This window comes from Plecotus auritus (assembly GCF_963455305.1).
Source record: "Plecotus auritus genome assembly, chromosome: X".
In the NCBI taxonomy this organism is placed as follows: Eukaryota; Metazoa; Chordata; class Mammalia; order Chiroptera; family Vespertilionidae; genus Plecotus; species Plecotus auritus.
The window spans coordinates 86,328,627-86,347,108 of NC_137784.1; the positions used below are offsets into that span (position 1 = coordinate 86,328,627).

At 40.8% G+C, this 18,482-nt stretch overlaps 1 protein-coding gene across 1 annotated transcript in view; it reads right to left on the minus strand.

Moving 5' to 3' along the window:
* The window catches only part of GUCY2F (guanylate cyclase 2F, retinal), a gene marked incomplete at both ends in the record, with an annotated part of 197,736 nt that overhangs the window by 52,061 nt on the left and 127,193 nt on the right, over nt 1-18,482 (minus strand). The window contains 10 exon segments of the mRNA XM_080653124.1: nt 2,498-2,513; nt 2,519-2,521; nt 2,523-2,672; nt 6,707-6,899; nt 7,691-7,860; nt 10,105-10,118; nt 10,121-10,228; nt 12,589-12,747; nt 18,111-18,219; nt 18,223-18,267. Coding sequence (XP_080509250.1) covers nt 2,498-2,513; nt 2,519-2,521; nt 2,523-2,672; nt 6,707-6,899; nt 7,691-7,860; nt 10,105-10,118; nt 10,121-10,228; nt 12,589-12,747; nt 18,111-18,219; nt 18,223-18,267 — 967 coding nt within the window.

An 18,482-nucleotide genomic window follows, 5' to 3' on the forward strand; every position in this document is an offset into this window, starting at 1 on the left:
ACATGGAGGAAGCCATCTTGTGCAAGGGTGTGATGGTCAATTTGCATATTACCTCTTTATTATATAGGAGGATTGAAGAGAAGAGACAACCAAACAGGAAGCAATTAACTAACAACCTAGAACAATGTATAGTTGAGGCAAGATAAATGCTACAGGCAGAAGTGCTATACTAGTTTGGGGAGGGGGTGGTTATTAGGACCTGATTCAGTTAAGAAGGGTCCAGTGGAGAAAGCAGAATTTGATCTGAATTTTGATGGGTGGGTAGGATTTAAGTAGGACAGAAGGGACATGAATCAAAGGTTTGTGGTTGGGATCAAGCATGGAATTTGGGGAAGCTCATAGGGAAAGCAGTCTGTGTAGTTCAGGTGGCTAGGGAGAAACTGTAAACAAGGTTGGATATTAGTTTGTACAAGCTATAGGACTTTGAACTACTAGGTAACTTTGAGCAGAAATTATAGGATGAAAATGATTTTTCCTTTTTTTCTCACCTCAGTATATAGAATGCATTGAAAGTAAAGAAAGTATAATCAAGGAAAACTGTTAAGTGGAAGGTACAGCAATCTAATTAAAATGTTGTAAGTACTGGAAAGGAGGTGCTGATAGAGGAGGGGGAGGGCAAAGAGTTGATAAAAGAGAGACATTGTGAAAGGAGAACCAACAGACTTGTTGGCTATCTGACTGATAACCATGAGGAAATTGGCATGAGATTATGAACTTATGCTGGTTTGTGGGAAAAGATGACTTGAAGTTTTAGGTATGTTGAATTCAAAGCAATGGTGAATTATCCAAGAAGAGATGTGCTAAGGGGGTTTGGAGATGTTAAACTGAAGTACAAATGAGAGATGAGTGCTTTTCTTTAAAAGAAAAATACTGAACACCTACAAAGTGCTAAGCATTCAGGATACAAACATGAGTAAGATATGGTAACCATCAAGGAGTGTATAGTCTAATGGAAGGACAGACAAACAAATGTAGATTATGCTGATGACTATGAGAAGGATGGATAGAAAAAAGTAAGAGTGGAACCAAAAAAGATGCAATAGCAATGATCCAGGCAAGAGATGCTGGTGACCTAGCCTTGAGTAGTGAGAGTCAAGAAGAGATAAGACATATTCAAGAAATATTTAAAAGGTGAAATATTTAAGACTTAATAGTTGGTTGAATGGTGAAGGTCAGGGTGAGGAAGGAGTCGAGGATAATGACTCCCAAGACTAACTGGAATAACAAGATGATTGGTGATACCACCAACTAAAATAGAGAATAAAAACAGAAAGAAGAGGAAGCTAATGTGGGAAGAAAATAATTATGTTTTGGATGTGTTGAGGCTGAGGTCCGTGTAGAACATTCAGGTAGAAATGTCAGCTGCAAGTTTGGCATGTAAGACTAAAGCTTAAGGAAGAAGACATGTGCTGAACTTGTGCAGTTGGAAGTCATCAGCATACAAGTGGCAGTTAAATAATAGACATGAATGAGATCACCCAGAAGAGTATATAAGGAAAGGAGAACAGTAGATTAAGGACAGAACCCTGAGCGATATCAATATCTAAGGGAAAGATAGAGACAGAAGAGATTATCAGACAATGGTAGAAAATGAAAGGCAGGCTGCAGTGCATAGAGAATGAATTAGAAGTTAGAATGGGCAGAAAGCAAGGAGACCATAACTCAGAGTTTTGCAGAAAATATGGGAGCAGCCACACTTAGAGAGTAGGACTTATTAAGAGCAGCAGGAAATGAAATGGAGAAGAGTCATTTGGCAAGTGAGAAGCATGTAAGAAAAGCCAAATGAGGGAAGATTTTTAGGGAAGATGTTCAAGAATATAAAATGCTGCAGAGATAAGAGGAGAACAGAACTGGGGACAGTGTTGAAGGCTGAAACCAGATTACAAAGGAGCTAAAGAGGGAGTGGATATTGACAAAATGGCATAGTGAATATCAATCACTCTTTTAAGAAATATGGTAGGAAAGGGATGAAAAGAATGGAGGAAGAAAAGGAGCCTAAAAGAGCAAAGCAATGATAAAGAGGAGGTAAGTGGAGATGGAAGCAAGAAGGACTACCAGGCCAGATATCTGTGACATCAAGTGAGATATCTGTCAAGATAACTGTGAATTTGTTAAAGTAGATGAGAAGGATACAATGAAGGGGAGATCCTGAATATATTCAAACAAGTGGGGAGTAGTGTGGGAGACAAATACTTCAGGAGTTGAGATTTTAAATAATTAAGTGAATTATCCTAAATACAACATATACATGTTGATCTTATATAGTCAAACACTGAAATGCTGGCTTTAACAAGAAAGTTAGACTCAAAGGGTTTGGTATCTTGAACAAGGATGCTGACCACTGTGAAGAGAATAAGTTTGAGTGGGCTTAAAAGAATTATGCAGCACTAGACTGCTGGATAATCCAGCTACCAATAATCAGGGAAAATATATCCTCTCCCTCCTTTTCTAGTTTTCCCTTGAGGCACATGGGATTGTCATCTCTTGTCATTGTTACTTGAGTGCAGGCTTATTTAAATCTAGACTGGCACCTCTGGCATGTGTCGCATCTTGAAGATACTCACGGAGCTCAGGATACCTAGGGACATGCTTGCAATTTCAGCTGCATGCCTACTGCTATTCTTCTTTGGGAGGCCTGATACCACCATGTAAGCATCACCAATGGTCTCTACCTGGGAAATAGGGGAAAATAGATTTAGCAAGCAAATAACTTCTGGTGTGTGTGTGTGTGTGTGTGTGTGTGTGTGTGTGTGTGTGTGTGTGTGTGTTTCACAAAGTTTACGTGGTATGATGGGAACCAGGTGTACTTTTTGTAAAGTGAGAAGGAAAGGGAGATTGTCAGTGGTTCACAGGACTGGCTGTACAGTAGAATCACTTAAGAAACTTTATTAGAAAATACTGATGTCATGTCCCCCACCGATAAATTCTGAAATAAGTACAACTATTTTGCAGGCTTCTGGCTGGCCTTAGAGCACTATTAGGCTCCATACAATTCCTGGGAAAAGGAAAAGGGAAGATTTCTGAGACTGTCTGTGGGTGTCCATGGGGAAGCACCCTAGGAAAAGGTGCACATGGTATTCCTCCATCAAATATTTCCCTAAGTGATTTCAGATAAATGAGCTAGGGCAACCTTAATGCAAGTATAGGAAAAGGGAAATAATGGAGGTGGAAGAGTTCATTCCTTTTGCTTTGCCTTGCTAATATGATAAAATTAGTTTTGCAGTCTCATTGGATATGAGAACTGGGTCTTTTACCACCAGCTATCTCCTCCTCTCGTAGTGCTACCACTTAAGGGGCAGCACTACTAAGCCTCAGCTGCTTTGGAGGGGACAGTTAGAGCTGGAAACTTGTAAATAAAGGAAAATCTGTGCTCCTCATCTTCCCCACAGAAATGTGCTCACTTTTTTAGGTGACAGTGAGTTGGAGCTTTTCAAGTAAATCCAAAAGATAAGTAAGCTGAAAGGACTTCTGTGAAATCTGCCAATCTGACTCTGCTATTACAAGTGTGGATGCAGTTTAAATCCATGTTGTCCTAGAGAGCAGTACTCATGACTGCAATTGTTAAGACCATGAAATTGTGGAGTCATGCTATCTTGGTTAGAATCCAAGACCTATCATTTATAAACTGTGTGGCAGGGCAAGTCACTTAACCTCTCTGTGCTTCAGTATCCTTATCTGTAAAATAGGGATTATGACAGTATCTACCTCATAGAGTTTTCTAAGAACTAAAATCTTAATACATATCAAAGCACTTAAAATCTGCCGGGTGTATGATAAGTGCAAAATATCTCTTCTTCATCATAATTGGCATCATTACCAAACTGATAAGTCTTGAAATGAGCCTTAGAGAAAATAATCAGTAGTAATCAGCAATAGGCCTCTCATCATGATTTTCTATATAGCCAATAACAATGATCTTTTGCACTAATGAGACTTTGTACCTCAGCATGTTTCCAATCAGGGCCTCCCTTACCTGGTGGACTTTGAGAGAAGGTTCCCTGCCCTCAAATAAGCATGCCTGTCTACACAGAGGGAGGCAATGGGTACTGTGCAAATGCTATATGGGAAGGGAAAACTCACTGGTTGGCCATTATCAGAGACTGGTGGTTGACCATTAAGATTTGAGTCAGTCACACAGGATTTCCCAAGGATATGGATAAAAAGATTAGAAGGGCAGGGAGCATAGGCACTGCCTAGCTTTGGTGTGGGACTGCAGGGGGAAACTGTGGGTTGCATAAGTCAGCAAAATGACAGAGAAAGGGAAGAGGAGGTATAGAAAAGGGTCTGGTGGAGATTAGGTAGTAGCAGGAGAATTGAAATTGAAAACAAATCATGCACTTCGTAATTCTGCAGTAGCATTCTCATTTCCATTTCAGATTATCAAGTGCCAGAGGAAGCGCTTCCAATTTTACGGGGGGTGGGGAAGAAAACACAAACAGGTTTGATGAATCATTGCTGGTTCAATATTTTTACTTTGCGCTGTTTATTTTCAATAAACTGGACTAAAAAATCAGATTCCAATTTTGAATTCACATAGCTCTGCTCTGTCCTGGAAACAGCCAACTAACTCCCTACTATAACCATAAAGTCCCAAAATATCTAACAGCCTTATCCCTAAGATCACCAACAATTGTCTGAACAATATCAGCTGGACTGATTAAACCAGTGACTGTGTTACTGCTCATGCTGAATCACCATTTATTTTAGTTTCAACTGAATTAGCTTTTGGTGATTTGTTTTTCTCTTCAGGCTGCTTGAGTTCAACAAGTTGAGATGAGTAGTCTGATTCCATGGATTTTTCCTCCTTCATAGTCTCTATGTGTGCTTCTTGACTAATTTGCAGCTCCTGCTGATTGGCAGGTATGATGTCTATTTGTGAGTCCTATTTAGATGGCTTTGCCTAGCCCTGAGGCTCTCTATCTGACCTGAAAGGGCCCTGTCTAATCTGAGATAAACATACTACCCTGTGTGTGATTTAAGAATTGGAACATTTCAGACTCCTGTGAAGGAGCCAATGAATGGAGCTACTCATTCTCCAGCAATGCCTTGGTTCCTGGGACAGAGGAGTTGTCTAAAGTTTGGGATGCCTGTGGCATCTTTCTACGCCAATAAGATAAGTGTCCATGTTGCAGACAACGTGGAAACATCTATGCATAGCTATGAAAATTTTAGCAAGTTTCTTCCTAGTGACAAGATAACAAATAAAATCAAGTGTAAGGAAGCATCACACCAAAGTGAGTTTATGAAGTCATCTATTCTCTATTCATCTTCTGCAAACTTTGATAGGAAGAGTAGAAATTAAAAGGCTGGAAGGGTAGGGAAAGGTGGGAGCAGGGGATTGCAACCTCACAATTAACCACTTCCCAGACCTCAGACCAATAGGTGGGCTTTTGGTTACCCTGTAGCAATCCCTAAGAGCCTCAGATTTAATAGCTCTTCAACATGAGTAATTCTAGAATTCTCTTCTGTATAAAATAAAATGTACCTAAACGGGAAATCAACTTTTATCAGCATGTATTTCTACATAAACTTTACCAAGATGAACTCTGTAGCAGTTACCAACTACAGGCAAAACACCAATACTTCTGTATCCCCTTCAGTGCCTAGCATTATACTGCCTACACTGTAGGGAGTCAGCCACTAAAGTGCAATAACACTTTTGGACCTAACCTCTTCTTAGTCCCAGTTCTAGAAAACAGCTCAAAAGAAATGTGACCAGCAATCATGTCTGGCTTTCATTTTCAATGAGATACCCATGCAATTTTTTTAATTTACTATTTAAATTTTAATTCCTAAATAACATTTAATAAAATAGCATCCTTTTATTTTGAAGTATACATAGATGAGCCTCATATAAAAATTTCTCTCTGGAATATACACTGAGTGGCCAGATTATTATGACCACCTGACGTTTGTAGGCAAATTAGCCGTACACTGCATCGTATGGGATATGGAAGCCGAAGGCCTGTTCAAACACCTTTGCTGTCTGCAGTTACCAAGATAAAACGTCTCCAATTCGCACAGGAACACAAGGATTGGACAGTCGAGCATTGGAAAAAAGTCATGTGGTCTGATGAATCACGTTTCCAGTTACATCATGCAGATGGCAGAGTGAGAATTTCATGGAAACAGCATGAAAGCATGCACCCCACATGCATGAGTACAACCCTTCAAGCTACTGCGGGCAGTGTTATGGTTTGGGGCATGTTTTCCTGGCATGATTTGGGCCCTTTAATTCATGTGGAACAACGTTTGAATAGCACAACATACCTAAGTACTGTTGCTGATCAAGTTCATCCTATCATGTTGATGGCATATCCCAATGGAGATGGCTTCTTCCAACAAGACAATGCACCATGCCATGGTGCTTATATTGTGCAGGAGTGGTTTCAAGAACATGAGGGAGATTTTACCTTGCTTATGTGGCCCCCACAATCACCAGATCTCAATCCAATTGAGCATTTGTGGGACAAAGTTAAAAGAGCCATCAGGCAGCTGGTTCCACAACCATCAAATCTCACAGAACTGAACAGTGCTATTCATCAGGCATGGTGTCAGATTTCTCGCATAACCTTTCAACATTTGGTAGAGTCAATGCCAAGAAGAATTGCCGCAGTATTGAAGGCAAAAGGTGACCCAACGAAGCACTGATGGGGTGGTCATAATAATCTGGCCACTCAGTGTATTTCTGTGCTAATTAACTTACTTTATAGACATCATGACTGCCAATGATGGCATCAAAGAGTATGTACAGGTCATTGAGAAGATCCACCACCTCAATGGGATCACTCATGGCTGAGATGGTGGTGAAGCACACAATGTCATTGAAGTACAAGGTGATCAAGTCAAAACCCTCAGGTTCAACCGTGTGGCCCTTTTTGAGGGATTCAGCAACTGATCTGAAAAGCAGACACAGTTATTCCTCAGAGGAAAGATGCTTCCCACTATGTCACACACAGATCTGCTAGAATACAATTTATCCAAAAATCACTGTCAAGTAAATGAGGAAGAAAATATCACCTGGATAAAAACATTAATTCTTTCATTTATTCTACAAATATATATCAAGTGCTTACAATGTGCCAAGTATTGTGCTAGGCGCTGGAATACAGCACTGAAAAGACAAACCTAGTCTGTGCCTTTGTGGAATTTTTTCAGCTCTCTTTCTTCCTCAGCACCCCATGCCCTTAGGGAATGTTCTCAGGTGGTTGCCTTTGCAAGAGACTAGTTTATCCAATTATATCCTAGAAGATCGTGTTACAACAGAATAAGGTGCCTGGTAAATTTTGGAAATTGTAGTAACAGATAAAACTTTCAACTAAGGAATGAAAATCCTAGAAATACAACTCTACTACTTTCCTTTAGGAGTTCAAAGAACTGCTTCCTTTTAATTGATCAACTACAGGCAAAGTCATGAAATGACAGAAAAACCAAGGTACCAAAACTTAAATGACCAGCATGATGCACAGGTAGTGAAAAATTAGCAAGTGTGCTCTGCTCCCTTGATTTCCAATTATTCTTTGATTTGAAGGTGTGACTCAAACCTACTGAGGGTGCAGGAGAGAGAGAGAGAGAGAGAGAGAGAGAGAGAGAGAGAGAGAGAGAGAGAGAGAAGTTAGTTGATGGGTGTGTTTTTTCTATATTTAATAGAACACACAGTTACAAGGATTCACACTCCTCAGGGGTTCACACATATGGTGGTAGCATCTGTGTTAAAAGCTTTTCTGTTTTCTGTTTTTCAATTTCCAGCTCTTCAGTCCATTCCTGGATCAGATCTTCTAAGTTGCTAGAATACTGTTCCAACATCCAAAGTATAGAATCAATGATATTGGTCTTTTTACCTTTATTGAAAGTTTTAAACTGGAAGTAAAACAGAAAGAGGTGTCAGGGAATTCTTACTTCCCAAACTCAGTGATAATGGAACAGGACCCCTTATCAAAACCCCTTTCCTTTAAAATGCCAGGTGAGGGGAGGTAAACCCAGGAAAAGTAGCAAAAGTCACCACCCACCCTCATATTCACCCTGGTCCATTCACAGGGATCATTTTCTTTGAGTAGTTGTTCCCCTACCATTCTGTTTCTTTCAAGTCTAAGCAAAGGTGATCTGGGCAGGATCCTTCAGTTCTGAGATACAAACATATGAATAGTAGCCACTTCTAAGGCAACAGGATTTGTTCTTGAGCCCAGTCCAGTTGTGAGTGGTATAAGGGGAAAGAGAGCAGGGAGTGCTGTTTTACCCTTCTAGATCATCGACCTACTAAATTATCCTCATCTTCAAGTGCTGTTGTATTGCCAATTCTTGGGCAGTGGAAGGTTCCTTGACCTCTTAAATATGACCCAAGATCTACATGGTAAGATCTAACCCTATTTATTCCCATGGAATCCAGGAAGAATGGTGTTCCCTATCACCTGCCCTTCATGTTAGTCAGGGCAATGTAGAAATTCAGCTGGTCTTGTCCCATTCTATGCCTTGATTCTTTAGAAGTGACTGCATACTATAGATTTTCAATACGCCTTCCTAGGACCCTTCCCATCTACAGAAATAGGGAGCCTGGCATAGCATTGGAATAATGAAGAGGTAGTCCCTCCTTGTTGCGGTATTTAGCATGCAAAAGGCTGTGTTCACAACAAAAAGTTTTGCTGGGCAGACATCTAGGAATCTGTCCCAATGAACCCTCCTATATGTCTGGGCCACACATCTGATACTCAGTATGCCAAGGCCAACACTAGTAGTTTTCTTCTGAGCCTGGTCCACATCTACAGTCCACCAAAGTCCTGCTAATAATCTCAGTAGCCAGATCAGATGCTTTGGGCTCCCCCTATTGCCTAATCCAGGGAGCCTCACAGTCCTCTCTCCATTTAAGTTTTATTAGCTATAGGGAATTGGGAAACTACCCTTGTCTTTCAGACAGTCTAAACTTCCACTGAAGCATTTCAGTGAGGGCAGCTCCAGCAATGTCTTCTTTGAAGGTCCCATGATGTACAACTCCTTCTATCACTGACTTCTCCGCTGTCTTCTAAAATAACATATCTAAAATAACATATCTAGCATCAACACAAGGGCAAATGCTTTTTCTCTTGATTTATGGGAAATTTTTAGTAATATGACCTTCATGGTTTTTTTGTCTTTTACATACTATTAAACACCTGTTTGAGTGTCTTCAAGAAAGCCAGCTAGGCTAATGGAGGCATTGTTAACTGGGGATACGGATGAGTTCATATGCAGGGCTTGTCAGGCTTTCAATCCAACTCTTTCTTTTTTCTGCCTCAGATACCTGCCACTCAGAAAGCATCTCAGTGCTGTACTCTAGCCAGGCTCAAAAGCCTCTTCACTAAAGCTAACATAGCACTCATAGAGAGCACCCTGAGTTTCAGTATCCTGTAGTTTCAACAAAGCGCTAAACTGCTGGCTCCAGCATAGGAACCATAAGATCCCTTAATAGGACTTTCTCTGTCCTTTTCTCATTTCCCCCTTTTAGTTCCCCACTCTAAAGAAAGAATCAGCCTTTTTAGAAATTTCATATTTTAAGGAGAGAGTTTATCACTTTACAGGTACTCTTGCTCAAGTCATTCCCTAGAAATCTAAGGAATCTCCTGCTTTTGTACTCCACATTTGCACTTTCTTCCATCTTGAACACCCTTTCAAACACCTATATTTTTCCTGACCCTCCAAAACAACCCACATTGCTTAAATAGTATAGTCATCATAATTCTCGTGATCTTCAAAGCAATCATGACTGTATGAAGATCCCCATCTATTCCATGATACTCATCTTGAAACAGTCTCAATGCTAGTGCCTCGCAAATGCTTGATGGTTCAATTCCACCACTGAAAAGTTTGTTAGGTCAGATTGTGGATTGTCTGGAACAGAGGTTCACATACAGAAGAGCACAAAAACCAATGCTTGTCCTCTTTGAGGATGTGCTGGGATGCTCCGGTATGAAAGGCCTCCAAGTAGCCACCTCCATGCTTCTTTACCTAAAGAAGTGCCTTTTTCTCTTTAGAGTTTCCTTCCACGATATGACAAGAATCCAGGGAGTTAATATGGGATAGGCTGTGTTCAAAATGGCTGCTGGGCAGTGCTAAGATTCACAGAGTCCTTACCTGATTAAATATTTAATCAAAAGTTGTTCATTGTTCTGAAGCCTCATCAGCTGGAGACATTCTGGAGGGGCATGCTCAGGAGGAGCTACTGGTCTGTACACAGGAGGAGGCTTCTTAAGTCTGTCTATGATTTTTACCCAGAAGCAATAAGAGAAAGGTGTACAAATCATGGGAAAAGCACCAAGACTTAGCAAAAATAAGTGAGTTTCAGCCAAAAAAAAAAAAGTTGTTGGTCAGCAGAAATCACAGAAAGCCCATCTCCTTATTTTCTGCTTTGGTGACATGAATATAAATTGTATCTGAGCAAATGTTACATCAATTGAAGGCAAACAAATGGTTAGTTGAGGATGGGGTAAAAAAATTAATCAATTGAACTATTGGTATCATTTAGGCACAGCTTTATTCTGCTATCTGCTAGGTTTTAGATGAGGCCTATCAGATGCCAATTATAAAACTATAACTCCAATTATCTGACTCCCTTCACTCATCCACAAATTATTTAAGTTTTCTAATCCCCATAGAAGACACAATTACCACCCCACCCCCATAAGGTCTAAGACCAATTCAGGTCCAGGCTATGGGCCCTGACAGGCCCCTAGAAAAAAGGGATTTAAAAACCCAGTAGATAGTTCAGAACCTCATTGGTATCCTCCTGGTTGTCCTTGAGCTCCATTTTGGAGGAACATTTATCAGACTATGGCCTGAGTGAGTACTTTGCATTCATTGTTTCACTTGATTCTCATTACAGACAGATGAAGTAGGAACTCTTCATTTCTCAAAAGGGAAAACTGAGGCACACAGAGAGAGTAACTTACTCAAAGTCACATGGATAGTAAGTGAACAGAATTCAAATTTGATCCTAGGTAATCTCAGTCTATAATATTGTCCTTCTTGCAAATGTCTCAAACCTCAACTGGGAGTTTTAAATTCTTAATTCAGACACAACAGCCATTAGTGACCAGAGGTCTATATCAGTCCGACTGATGTTTTTATGAAGGGAGAAAACTCCCTAGAAGTAGGAGAAAATGGTTAGCCTTCACTGCCCCCCAGCAACCTGCACTAGTCTCAAATTGGTCTCTGCTTCCAGCCTAGCCTTCTCCAAACCATTCCTAAAACATAAATTTGGCCATGTCGCTTTCTTGCCTAAAACCCATTCATGACTTCTTAAAACTCACAAAATAAAATCCAAACCCTATATCTTCAGCTCATTTCTTATCCTTTGTCTGCTGTCCACAACCCCAACCTTAACATCCTCATCATGAACTAAACCTTACTTACCTTACCTGTGTGCTCTTTCCATTGGCTGTAACACACAACAGTGATGCTTCGGACCATAATAAATGTCCCCTTACCCCATGAAAGAATTTCAGCTGTTACCTCTGACTTCTTAGTTCCTTGTGACATCACACCTTCTGCTCTTATAACCCAGGTTTGCTTATACCAGTAATGGTTTCTCCATCACAGCACCCTACTCTCTCAGTGCAATTAGAGTTCATGTAAATCAACCCCTTGAGATACAACTGCCCCATCCACTCTCTAAAAGAGGGAGTCTTTATTTCTTTCTCAGAACACCATCAAATTGAATGGGTCACTTCACTACCTAGGTCAAGCATGATTCACACCCTTGAGGAGCTCACAGTCCAATTAAGAAAATAAACAATGACCAATGATATAAGTGCTCTAGCAGACAAACATGCAGGTAAACACAAGGGGGGGGGGGGGGCGGGCACCTGACTCACACCGAAGAGTTCAGAAAAGCTTTCCAAGAGGAGGTGACACAATTTGGATGAGGCAAGGTGGGGGAAAGGTGAGGTCATTACAGGTACTATGAACAGCCTGTGTGAATACACAGAGGTGGGAGAGACCACAAGGCTTTCAGGGCACTGCCAGTCATGGGGTTTAGGTGGAGTGTGAGGAGTGAAGATAAGCCTAGAGAGGTGGTTAGGGGCCAGATTGTGAAAAGCATTATATGTCATGTGAGAAACGTGTTTCATTTAACAACTGAAAGGGAACAGTTGGGGAGCTTTGAGTAGACAAGTGATATTGGACTCTAAGTAGGGCAAATGATAACTATTTGGAGGGTTTTGTTTTGTTTGCATTTTTAAAATCCTTTATTTAGAAATAAATTTAGACTTCCAGAAAAGTTGTAAAAAATAGTACAATTGCCTATATGCCCTCCACTCAGCTTCCCTTCATGTTAGTAACTTATATTACCACTAGTGACCTGGTGCACAGATTTGTGTACATTGAAAGGAAATTAATTAGAAGGTGGCCGGCGGGCGGGACTGGGCTAGACGGACCGGACATTCCCTGGAGCCAACCTCCCACAGTCCCTCCCCGGCTGCCGCACCTGGGGCTGCACCGTGGCTCAAAGGGTGTCTGCAGAGTGAGCGGGGTTCCTTTAGCAGGTGGGGTCCCTTGGCCTGGCCTGTGGGTTGGCCTGATAAACTGGGTCCTGGTGAGCCCCTGGTGTGCTTTTCTCACCTCCTGCTTCTTGAGCAGGCAGGTCCATCATGCAGAATGGCGTTCCCCGGACCATCACTTCATGCATGATAATGGCAAAGCTATAGACATCTACTGCAAAAGAACCTAACCTGCTTTCCTTGGGAGCTCTCAGCAGTTCAGGGGCTGTCCACAACAATTCTGAAAAGAAAGTATTGTGTAATGAATGCAGGGTAGATTAACTGACAGTATGTGCAATCTCCTCAAGGGCTCCAAGGGTGCTATTTCATTGACTACTTTATATTGTTACTAGAGGCCCGTTGCACAAAATTCATGCACGAGTAGGATCCCTAGGTCTGGCCAATGATAAGGGCCAATCAGGGCCTTCCAGTTGCCGGCCAGGGCCTCCCTTTCCTGGCTGCTGGCTGCTGGCTGCTGGCTGCTGGCTGCTGGCTGCCAGCTGCTGGCCAGAGCCTTCCTTCGTTCCACACCACCCCCTGGTGGTCAGCACATGTCACATTGAGTGAACGAACTCCCGGTCTCCCAGTCAAACTCCCGAGGGGACACTTCACTTATTAGCCTTTTATATATATATAGATTAGACAAACCGTCATGCTAATGCCTTCCCAAGGTCTGAATCTATGAACCTAAGGAATTGTGCACAGAGAAAGCATACTACTTTCCCCACCCAAGGACCATGCAGGCATATACAACACATGTGTGGTGAAGGACAGAGAAGCTCAAAGTAGAAAACTATCTGGCTCTTGCTTTCTTGCTCTCTTGAGCCTGCCAGTAGCAGTTGGCAGGCTTCCAGGGAAAGGTAGTGCATTTCCAGACTGGTTGCCATGGATTTGTTGTTTGCTAAGATCTATATGTGTCTAGTAATTTGACTGTGCTGGAGCTCAGGGATTCATAGGTTGGTTTCTCCAGGTCTTTTCTAAAAGGATTAGAGGATCCTCAGGCCTCCTCTGTTCCTTGAAGAGCAAAAAAGGTATAGCAAATCCTTCAACTCAGTTCTTCAAATATTTATTGAGGATCTACTATGTATTAGACACAGTGCTAGGTATAGGCAAGGTGCCAAAGATAAATTAGGCCTTGCATTTGCCCTTGCACAGTTTACAGACCAGTGGATAGGACAGACACGTGTACCCCTAACTGCAATACAAGAGAGTTAGTGATGAGGCCCACTATATAGTACAAGAAAATGAATCCATTAAAAGCCAAATTTGACTACCCATAGTGTGCTCTGCATCATTTCAGGCCCCATCAAGGTAAAAAATATATTATTTCTGCTTTCAGAGTGTTATGGCAGTTAGAGACTCAGAAATTTTTTGGGAGGGCCCCTTAAGCAATATATGAAGAAATACACATTACAATATAAATAGAACAGTCAAAAGTTGGCGGGAGTCTTTTACATTGAATCGTATAAAATTGCTGTTTCTATAGGTCACAATGGTTAAATATTGACAATTTCTTAAAGTGCAAACAAATATAAATCTGAACTGATCAACTTAATCCAGAAAGGCTTCCTGGAAAAATTAAATCTTAAAGGAACTTGTTAAGAAGGTTGAGGTGCAGTTTCCTAGAGCTGAGAGGGTAAAGGCTTTATAGGGATAAAGAACAGTACATGCAAAAGAATAAGAGGTACAAAGGAGCAAATTGCAGATGGGGGTAGTGGTAAGCAGATTAGCTTGGCTGAAATGAGTGGCTCTGTTAGGAAATAATGAGAAATGAAAAATGGGGTTGATGAAGTGGGGGAAGAAGGATATGTGGAAGAATGAGGTCAGAAGGTGAGAGACCCTGAGAGCCAAATGAAGGCATTTGGAATGAATACAAAAGGCAGTAAGGGTACAGGCATTGGAGAGGAATTTGATTAAAACCGTGTACAGGGATATGAATCTGGCAAAATGCACAAGCTGGATTGAAGAACGAGAGAGGCTGGAGTCAGGGAGACTAGCTAGGAAGTTGTTACTGGAAGAGCCAGAGTCAAGGTGAAAGCGGCCTTAATAGGGGTGCGGGTGGCAGCAGCAGGACAGAAACCAGATACATAGGAAGGCTACAATGGCAAAGGAAGTGATAGGGCTGGGGATCAGCTCCATGTGCTCTGAAAAGGGTTGCAAGTTGTAGTAAACAACCGGTTGATGGCCAGATAGAGAGGCTGAAGTAATGTTCACTGAGGGTGTGGGGGAAAGTGGTGGCTTACTTTTCATCTTGTTAAATTTGGGGTATTGGGAAGGGAGTCCAGGGGACAAACTTCTATGAAGCAGGAAGGAGAGTGAAAGGTCTGGGATTATTTTGGTTTGTTAGTAAAACCCCGGAAGGAGAAACTCACCCTGGAAATTCTTATTTTAAGCCAATCCTGATCAAAATGGTAGAACAGGGAATTCTCACCTTAACCTCAATCATATACTCATCTTTTCTCTTTTAGGTATCCCCGGTCTTTTTTCCCTCTCCCTTGCCCCCATGAAAGTCTCTGATACACTATCTATAGTGATTTTGCCCTTATGTCTCCGTACCTAAGTGGACTGATATTTATAAATAAAACTGAAAAGATTAAATGACACTTCAGTCAAAGTATATATTTATGTCTGTAGGATTTCAGGCATATGCTTTTGAGGGGGAGGGCAGGAGGAATATTTGGGAGCAGAGAAAATGGTGTGTGACTGCTTCTTCCTGGCATCCTCTCTCTGTGCAAATTTAAAAGCACAAGAAGGAAAAGGGGGACAGAACTCTCTGGTAAAAGCTGGATTATTAAATACAATCATTACCAGATAGTATTTTCAGAGAGCACTTACATGTATGTTGTTAATGGCTAAAAATGTGGCTTTATCTGCACTATAATTATATAATTGAGAGTAGACAGTAATGAATACACTTACAAACCACCCCCATTTCCCCATCCCTACACCAGAGCCAAGTAAGAGCACTACATGCCATACTTAAACTCTCAAGAAAACTAGAAAAATTACCTTAGCTTGTTTGTTTGTTTGTTTTTTTATCTGCTGGAGGCAATACTAACTCTGAGCCTTGCTATGGTGATAAAATCACCTTTCAATAGTCAGTGTGGTAAAGTACAAAAATAGCATAGATATGGAAATAAAAAGACATGAGTTTAAAATCTCAGTTTGGTCACTAATTAGCTCACCTTTCTGAAGCTCAGTTTCCCCAACTATAAAATGGAAGTTCAGCCAGATGATCTCTAAGAGCTTTTCAATTATAAGATTGATTAGCCTTGTCATGTGCGGCAGGGAGCAGCAAGTTACTTCATCCATTTGTTGATGCAGCAAACATTTATCCTGTCTGGTTAAGAAAGGTGCTGAGGGAAGCAAACCTGTTTCTTGCCTTCACAGAGCTTATAGTTTAAATAGGGAAAGAGGACAGCTAATTAAACACATAATACCAAAAATGTATAGTATTACAACAAAGTTCAAAGCCCTAAGGGTCATTAAGAGAACTTAGCCCAGCATAAGGAAGCATGGGAACCCTCTTGAATAAGTGGTATTTATGCTGAGTCCTAAAGAAGGAATAGAATTTAGCCAGAATCAGATAAGTATATAAAAGAGTGGGAAGGGAAGACTATCTCAAGTAATGTGCACAGTGTGTGTGAAGATCTGTAAGTAAGAGAGGGCCTGGTGTAAATAAACAACTGGAAGGAGTTCAGCACTGCTGCAGCATAGAGATGGAGGGACATTTGCAAGGCCCAGATCACACAAGACTCATAAGCCATGTAGAAGAATTTGAACTTTATCTTAAACCATGGGAAGCCATTGAATGAATTTTGGCACAGCTGTGACATGATCAGATTTGCAGTTTAGAAAACTCCTGGCTGCAGTGTGTAAAGAATAGATTGAGCATCCACACTGCCATTGCAATTTGGAGAGTGAAATGAAACAGAAAAAGAGAGAGGTAGAGAAAAAGACAGACACAGTACACACACACACACACACACACAGAGAGAGAGAGAGAGAGAGAGAGAGAGAGAGAGAGAGAGAGAGAGAGAGAAAGAGAGAGAGAGAGAGTCGGCAACTATCCTTTCCTCACTCTGAGACCAGAGTTTCTTAAGTTTGAAAGTTGTCAACCTGTGAATTAAATGGAACTCTGGAAAATTGGCATTGTGTTTTATCTTTTGTGGGTAACTAATTTTGACAGGAAGTTAAGTACTTGCCACTCTGCAGCTGCTGTCCCAACATGTTAGCTCTAAGACCAGAAAACTACTCCAAACTTTTAAAGTGGAATCAGCCAAATAATAACCATAAGACTAAGTCTGCAATAAGAATAAGGAGAGAGAGAGAGAGAGAGAGAGAGAGAGAGAGAGAGAGAGAGAGAGAGAGAGAGATTTTTATTGTGATTACCAGGATTTTCATCCTCCAAAGCATGGATGCATAGAGAAAGAGGAAATTAGTATATGTTTTAATTTAGTTGGATGAAAGAGCAGAAGACCAAAATTGAATTCCTGGAAATGCTGCTAAGTAGCTGCATTATTTGAGAAAATATTGAGCCTCAGTTATCTTATCTGTTAAATAAGAGAGTTGGACTAGATGAGTCCCTAAAGTTTAATATCCCACAAGTTTTGTAAAGCACAAAGATGATATCACTGATGACCAGACTGTCCATCTCTATCTGCACATGTGTCCCTCTGTCTTTCATTCTTCATTTTTTCTATGTAATATAGTCAGCAGTTTTAAAACTTATAATGCCAAAGATCCTTTAAAGAATATGAAAATATGTTGTAATTTTATCTCTCTCCTCCTGTCTTTCTTGTGTTTTTCTATTTTTCTGTGTCACTCTCTTCTTTGCCCTTGCAATACTGGTGAAAACTTTTAATGCCTGTTTCTTATGTGTACTTTACCTGATTCATTGTTTCTCCTTCTTACTTTTTCTCTTTCTTACTCCCTCTCTTCCATCAGTTCATTTCCTCCTAGTTCTCATTCACTCATTCCCATTCCCCATTGCAGATTTCTATTTGATCTGTGATGATCCCTACAGACATTGTTTGTTGCTGCCACTAGTGCATTAACAGAAGACAAAAACACAAAATGGACCTTAATGCCATACCTACTTATTTACTAGAATGCCACAGTTCTGTCTGAAGTCATCCCACACAACCCACAGAGCATTAACTTGCTAGGGGCCCCCTACTTGCTTCTATCTCTCTGACAGAGATAGTGAGGGTAGGCTTTAATTATATGCCATTTCAGAATGTGCTTTGTAGGGGTCCAGCTACCAAATTACCTTCCATTCAATCTGACAAGTATTTATTGAGCACCTACTGTGTGCCCAGCACTCAGTACTTTCCTCCAGGTATTCCTGGGGTCTCCAAACAATACAGCCTAATCCTGCCACAGCAGGAACTCAACATTATTGCACAGGCTTTGTTCCGAAGGTTAGGCTTTGCTAAGATTACAGCCTACAGAATTCATTCAATTCCTTTGGCTTGGAAATGAGGCTGATTTTTCAACAAAAGTGAGGAGTTGAATCAGCCTGAGGCTTTAATTCAGTGCATATACTCATTTGAACTTTGGAGCTACCTTATGTGCATCAGAAAGGTAAAATACATCGCTTACCTTCAGCAGAAGGTTTCTGTTGGGAGAGTCTTAGCATTTCCAAGATGTCATTAAAGCCATAATATGTTACTTTTAGTACAAAACGCCCATCTACCACATAGTTCCCAGATTACAGCTTCCCATCAGCAAACTCTCTATAGTGTAAGTACTTCATGCCCTGAAGATGATACAAACAGGATTTATCTAACAACTTATTTAACTATTTTTTGCTTATAGAGCTGCTTTCTGAGTTTAATGGCATGAGCTATTATGATCCAGAATTCAGCCTTTTTTTTTTTCTTATATCCTGGCAAATCAAACTCTGACAAGAATTGTTTCCAGGTCCATTTTAACTCTAAAATTATGTCCTTTGATAAGGAATCATATCTTGAG